The 7,500-nt window shown below is 50.1% G+C and overlaps 1 protein-coding gene and 1 long non-coding RNA gene across 2 annotated transcripts in view; one reads left to right on the top strand and one right to left on the bottom strand.

Moving 5' to 3' along the window:
* ANAPC4 (anaphase promoting complex subunit 4) overlaps nt 1-7,500 on the bottom strand; it is a 98,905-nt gene that overhangs the window by 11,282 nt on the left and 80,123 nt on the right. The window contains exon 28 of the mRNA XM_068126754.2: nt 7,403-7,500. Within this exon, the coding sequence (XP_067982855.1) occupies nt 7,403-7,500 (98 nt within the window). The remainder of the gene's footprint in view (nt 1-7,402) is intronic.
* The window catches only part of LOC144894056 (uncharacterized), a 73,887-nt gene that overhangs the window by 8,257 nt on the left and 58,130 nt on the right, over nt 1-7,500 (top strand). The window lies entirely within an intron of this gene.

The following is a 7,500-nucleotide window of genomic DNA, read 5'->3' as shown; positions in this document are numbered from 1 at the left end:
CCTTCTTCCCCGACCCGAGCACATGTTCAATGGTGGTTTTGGAGGGGATGTAATTGGCAATCGAGGCTTGGCAATGATGAAAGGGGAAAGTGAAAGGAATCTACTCTATTTCACTTGGTGCAATGGAGTGTCATCTTAATGGAAGACAAGGCCTTACCCTAATACACATAATAAAGATATAACTATCAACCAGGGGGAAATCTATGATTGGCTAACGTGTATGCTTTATGGAATTAATTATGGGACGCCCTTTGACCTTTATACATAACTGGAGTAAGGAGGGTCCAGAATAAAGCAATATTTCACAACAATTTACGATACAATACAACACAATAAAAAAAACACAATCCTCATATCCGCAACACTGCACCCTCCTCCTCTTAGGCACGTCCCGGGCCTATAACTTTAATTTAGTGTGACACGTAGGTGTAGTTCCCTCTACTTTTAACCTGACCCTGAGTGCGACAGTTTTAAAACATAAATAAATATGTCCCGCTGCTCCATTGCACCCTACCTAACAGACTCACGCCCACAGCTAACCGAATTGCGGAATGGTCTTCAAACTATACACTGACGGTGGGGGAGCATTATTTACAATGGCTCTGCTTTTATTTACAAAACGAACCCAGGACCTGTGATTGTTCTTTCTGGGGGGAGACAGTCTGCTCTGCATCGACGCACCATGAAAGCACCCAAAATGCACCAACACACCCTCAAGCACCAATCGGTGCACAGTCATCATTGTTCATGAATAAAAATAAAAAACAACAACCCCTAACCCTGCAGGTGGTCTCTTGCTCTTCGGCTCCCTCTGCTGGCTATTATTATTTTCCTGGTGTTGTCATCTTCCTTTGCTGGCGGCCTATTTGCACTATTAAAATGCACCCAACGTGTCCATTTTTATTTATTTTATTTATGGCCCACAGGGCCGACTAGTGTGGTTCACCTGTGGGGCATCGGTGCCCTGTGATCAAGGTCCGCCAGCAAGATTTCGTGCCTTCATGGCCGGTTCCAGCAGAGGGGCCATGCCCCAACCCATGGGGTCCATAAGTGGTGCTCGGCCACAGACATGTGGTCCATAATGTGGTGCATCGATGCAGACAGCTGGTTCTGGGAGTTCCGGGCGCACAATGGCGGACTCACGCACGCTCCCCTCGGCGCCCAGTGGCGCACAGGCCCTCATGTGGGAGACAAAACGGGGAAAAGATAGATGAGCGAGGGGTAAGGTCACAAGGGTACACATCAATAAGGCAATGCAAGGCGAAGTGCGTACGGAGAGCGAAGTGAGAAAACTCGTCCCTACCGTACGTCACCCCCCCTGTCACCTACTCTACCCTTGCCCTTACCCCATATTTACAAAAATTTACACATTTACCAATTCGTCGCTAATGTCACGTCTTCCCCATATTTCCCCTATACCAAATTCGTTCCCACAATCCCTCTATCCAAAATTTGCCATCACCCAATTCATCATCAATCCTCATAAGGAGGAAGAGATGGAACATCAAGCACAATGTCACACCCACGTCATGATGCGTCTCACATTCCAAACATTTGCATCAAAAATAATAAAACAACCTGGGATGGTGTGGAGGTACGTCATCTCAGGTGAGTGGATGCAGATGGTGCGAGGAGACTTCAATCCTAACTATCCTCTAAATTACTTTAACACACTTTACACTACCCGGGGTCTTTCCCTGCCAATCCATTGGCCAACTTACACGATGGGTTCTAAAAACCAATTCCCATTGACCAAACTGTGGTGCTTCTCAATTTGGGGTCTCACTCCCCCGATTCAACTCCCTGTGCCCTTGCACAATTTCCAGGCTGGGTCGTGCAGCTCTCCCAGCAGGTCTACCCACCTGCACACCTCCACCACTGTAGTTGCCACCCGAGCTTACCTAGCTCCTCACCCTAACCTATCTAATTGGGGAAGGCCCCTCCTGGCTCTGTCACCCCTCGGTGCCCTCTGGCACTGGGCTACCCGGGTCCGTCCTCCGGATCCTCGGGCCCCATCCACAACAACTCTACCGGCTCCCAGAGCCCACCTGCGGCCTTACCTGGCCGACATCCTCACAGTGGTGGAGTGCCCAAACCAACTACACACACTAACAGGCTATACGCCCAGCCATTTCCACAACACTAATGCACCCATCCAATCACCATTCTTCCACCACGCACCACAGATGCCAATATCCAACCACAATTTACCTATACCCTCTACCTAACACTTACACTACCCTCCCCGGGTATTCGTGATGGGGGTCCACTCTTTCCCCATTCACACCTTCGCACCATCCACTCCACTCCACAATTTCCACTGTACTCACTCCACGACCATCCATTCCAATACTCCATATATTCCATACCATTTATTCCATACAACCATTCTCCATACACCTGTTGTTGCACACCTGTGCAATCTTACCTGGTGCCACCTGCACCCTCCTTCCTTCCTGGACCATTTGGTCAGCACAATACTCATCACCATCACTCACTCAAACACTGCTCCATACACCTGTTCAGTTGCACACCTGTGCAATCACACCTGTTCACCATACACACGGCATCATCTAATCTACCTGGTGCCCTGCTAACTTAGTGCTCCCCGTCTTCCCTTTAAACTAAGCACATACCACGTCATTATCATCCACTCTAATCTACCTGCGTCCCCACTACAGGTATCATTGTCACTACCTAATCTTAACGTTACCTATTGTCAATCTCTAAGTCCCTACCATTATATCCTAACCCTCCCGGCCTAGTTTTCACTGCCAAACCCCATAAGTCTAGTGCTCCTTTGCCCCCTTTGTGAGAGATGGCAGAGTTGCCATCCCACCACATCGGGCCTCTTCCACTACCAATTTGGCTCATCCAATTGCAACCAATCAAAAATGTTCCAATTACTGCCAATTCTATTCACTTTTCTAAATTTCGGATCAAAACACTATCAGTATCATCATCATCACAGTCCGCTTTATCTGAGCCTCGGTGCGTCGTCACATCATTAAAACTCGGCTTCGCAAAGCCGAGCAATGAATTCGGGTGGTTTGGTCACCTTGGTTGGATCCGTCCGGTATTCACGACTCCGGGGAGGAGGCATGCTCGGGCCGAGGTTCCACGCATCATCGCGGCTCGGTACCTTGCGGTCCCGGGCCCGATGGCTGAGGCTCGCCCGGTCGGAACCCCGTCCCCACCAGGGGGCACCGTTCCGCTTCCTCCCACTCGCCCTTGAACCGGACCGGTCGCCTCGCCCGACAAGGCCCGGACTCGACCGTGCGGGGCGGGGCCACGCCCGAATCGGCAATGACGCTTCGAAGAGAAGCGACGCAGCATCGATCCGCGCCGGGCCTGGCATCCAACAAAGCACACCGCGCCCCGAGTGCTCGCATCGGCTATCCGTCGCCCTAAACGCTGCCCCGTTCAACGTCGATGCTTTACTCGCATGCCCACACGCACACGCGACCCTTTTGACACTCACAAAACCCGGCGTTCCAACGCCGTCCGTACATTCCACCAACGCACTCCCTGTTACACACCACACCTCTCGCGCACACTCGCCGTTCGCACACTCCCTTAACACACCTCACGCACCGTCTTGCGCACTCCCCACTCGGTACATACTCCGTACCACTCACCATGGGCGTGCTCTCTTGCATCCACCCACTAACGCGCTCAGATGGGCTCTCCCACACCTGCGCCACGACCAACTCAGGTGTGCTTCCTCGCACACATTCCACCACCACCTTACTCTCCGTGTCACACTCCCCCTCGCACGTACACTCCGTATTGCTCTCACTCCCTGTGTATTGTATTGTGTACTCCGTACACCCCGACGTGCATTCTCGCTCGCACTCGGTATCACACTCGGTATCACACTCGCGCTTCGTAACACGCTCATCCCTTGACGCACACTTCGTATTGCTCTCACTCCCTGTGTCACACTCCGTACACTCCGACGTGCATTCTCGCTCGCACTCGGTATCACACTCGTGCTTCGTAACACGCTCACCCCTTGACGCACACTTCGTATTGCTCTCAATCCCTGTGTCACACTCCGTACACCCCGACGTGCATTCTCGCTCGCACTCGGTTTCACACTCACGCTTCGTAACACGCTCACCCCTTGACGCACACTTCGTATTGCTCTCAATCCCTGTGTCACACTCCGTACACCCCGACGTGCATTCTCGCTCGCACTCGGTTTCACACTCGCGCTTCGTAACACGCTCACCCCTTGACGCACACTTTTTTTTCACACGCGACCCTTCACCAACGCCCGGGTGCTTCCTCAATCCCAATCGCGTGACAATTCTCTTGTCGTCAAACATCCTCCTGCAAAATCTCCCCGCACAATACACAGCACGACTCACCTGGGGGATTCCCTTCTCCACGCGCACCTGCAAATCTTTATAACGATTAGCAAGTATGGCATCAGGATGTGAATTCAGACTTTGAGCAGTTTCCATTCCTTCCTCCAATTCCCGGGCTACCTCCGTCGTTTTTTCAATTTCGATTATTCCCACTACTGCTTTTTCTTTATTCACATCGACGACCGTTGGCTTTAATAAAATTTTCTCTACCTCAGCGGTCGCCGGCTTTTCCAAACCCCGGGTCGCGATCTCTACACCCGTCATTGTACCCGCGCTTTCCTCCGCCTCGCTCAACCAGCACTTCTCGACCCGCGTTACCTCGTCGTGCACCCTTGGGACCCTTTCGCTCAACCTGCGGTCTCTGTCCCTCTCCAACCCCTCATTAATTTCTTTGGCTTGGCCAACCATGCCCCCCAGTTTGTCCCCTACTCCGCTTCCGGAGCCCTTAAATTTGCTTCCGAGCCCCTCCAATTTGCTTCCGAGTCCCTCCAATTTGCTTCCGAGCCCCTCAAATTTAGCTTCTAGCCGCTGTCCCATTTTGTCCATAAGGGCCCCCATTTGTAGCAAAAAAAGGTTCGAATCCACCGGCGGCGCTGCTACGGTCGCGGGCGCCGTAGCCATGTGTGAGGCGCCATTTTGCGCGCCCGTAACCTCATGCGCGAGAGCGCCATTTTGCGCGCCTGAAACCTCCTCAACCACCTCCTCATTGCCCTCCTCCACATACATTTCCCCTAGGTCCTGGGTCGATTCTACCCCGTCTATCTCTCCCACCGACATCCCGTCGCCTTGACCAGCCATGGCGCAATTTCAAAATTCGGGTTTTTCTTTAAAACAACACAAATTTTGGCAGCTCGTAATTTTGAGCGCGTTAAGCGCGCTTCGGGTCCGACCCCGCTCCCGACACCAATTGTTACTGCCAATAGTACAATTGGTGTTCCAAAATTTGGGCTAAATAAATTTAGTCCCAGGTCCGAATCCGACACTCCTGACACCAATTGTTACGGACCGCGGATAAGATGTTGGTTTTGCCGAGCGGAGGCCCCGCGGCCCTAACAGTTACCACGACTAACCCGATTCCCGAACGTTGGCCGGATCGCGCCACAGATATTCGATATGGAAAAGACTAAAACGACGGATGTGAAGAAGAAGAAGAAGAAGACCAAAAGGTTGGAAATACTACTAAATTTATTCCTATTATTTACATGCTCAAAGTAACCAAGGAAGAAGGAAAGATAAGAAAGTAATTTACAGAAGATATTAGACACTGCAACGCTAGCTTATACAAACTTAATTAACCCAGGGACAGAACAAACAAAACAAACTCACGTACACAAGAAGGATGGAAAGGCAGGAGGTGGATGGCTGGAGGGAGAGAAAGGTCCAATGGTACTGCAGCACGATCGGCGCGTTTAACAGCCGCCGTTCCTTCGCGGCCCTGCTCCGGAACTGCCGTCAAGGCCCCACGCTGCTGTTGTTGCTGCTGTGGCTGCTGCTGCTCTGTGGACGTCGCGTGCTTTGCCAGGACTCGTCTGGTCCAACCACACAACTGAACAACGTGCTTGCTTCTTGCCCAACTCTCTTGCTTGGTCCAACTTTGGCGAGCAAGGCGACGAATAGCAGGCTTTGTGCTTCCTTGGATGATCTCATGCAGTACCTTGCGCGCACGCTTTTATAGCGCCTCCGGCGATCAAGCCGCCGGCCTTCAGGACACGCCCATCGGTGTGCTCACCTCGGCCCTGGTTGGTCGCGCGACCCTCTGGCTCCGCCCTTGATGACGACGGGCGGGCGCGCCCTTCTTCCCCGACCCGAGCACATGTTCAATGGTGGTTTTGGAGGGGATGTAATTGGCAATCGAGGCTTGGCAATGATGAAAGGGGAAAGTGAAAGGAATCTACTCTATTTCACTTGGTGCAATGGAGTGTCATCTTAATGGAAGACAAGGCCTTACCCTAATACACATAATAAAGATATAACTATCAACCAGGGGGAAATCTATGATTGGCTAACGTGTATGCTTTATGGAATTAATTATGGGACGCCCTTTGACCTTTATACATAACTGGAGTAAGGAGGGTCCAGAATAAAGCAATATTTCACAACAATTTACTATACAATACAACACAATAAAAAAAACACAATCCTCATATCCGCAACAATATATATATATATATATATATATATATATATATATATATATATATATATATATATATATATATATATATATGAGGGTGGGGCCTGAACTTTGTCCATCGATCAATGTATTCAGAGTGAAAGTGCAACTACTTTTGCCATGTATTGCCATGGCTTGAAAACGAACAACCAAGCAGCTTGTAGAGCACTCACCAAGTGACTTAAGCACTCAAGGAAGCACTCCAACAAAACGTTTGATAAGGACCGGCTGACTGGGCAAGCTATAGCTTGCGGAAACATACCTAAGGCTTTTATTTATATAGATTTTACAATCGAAACAAAGGTCCCCCCCCCCCCCCCCCTAACCCCTATTAACATGTAGCCAATGTGATCAGCAGATTCTCAGAGTGTACTGGATGTATATAAAATCCCAAAGCTTCCAGGCCCCTTAAGTGGGCGCTGGACCCCACACCTTGATAGATTCGCGCTTGCAGCATCTACGTGAGCATGCACCCTGTTCCCTTCATTTCTGGAAACCCCCTTTCAAAAAATCCTGGATCAGCTCCTGGAGTAGATGATGCATATATATACTTGCTCCATTAAATACAGATGCGTCGGGCATGGCTAGCAAGTGAGTGGCAGTTAAAAAAAATAAATTCTGGCATTACTGCCATTACATCCGGCATTACATTTTTTTCTGGTAGATCTCCTACCGCAGACCGGTGGTTAAGAACCTCTACTCCAAATTAAAGGTGGCAGTCATGTCACAGCCAACATTACAGCCCACATTACAAGTGCTTCAGAAATGTCCCATAGGTCGAAGAAGAGAATTTCAAAATAAAAAAGGAAACTTGGTAAACCAGGCGATTGTTCATGTGTGTATTCTGTGTGCATACCACGCAAGCAACGCTACGTTGTCCATTCACAGCAACAGAGCACGCATCCATGTTCTTGAGTGTCCGCCAATCATCAATTGAAATGTCATGCAGAGGAA

This window comes from Myxine glutinosa, chromosome 10 (genome assembly GCF_964187855.1).
Source record: "Myxine glutinosa chromosome 10, kmMyxGlut1.1, whole genome shotgun sequence".
NCBI lineage: Eukaryota > Metazoa > Chordata > Myxini > Myxiniformes > Myxinidae > Myxine > Myxine glutinosa.
The sequence above is the reverse complement of the archived record's forward strand: the minus strand, read 5'-3'. Positions and strand labels throughout refer to the sequence as shown.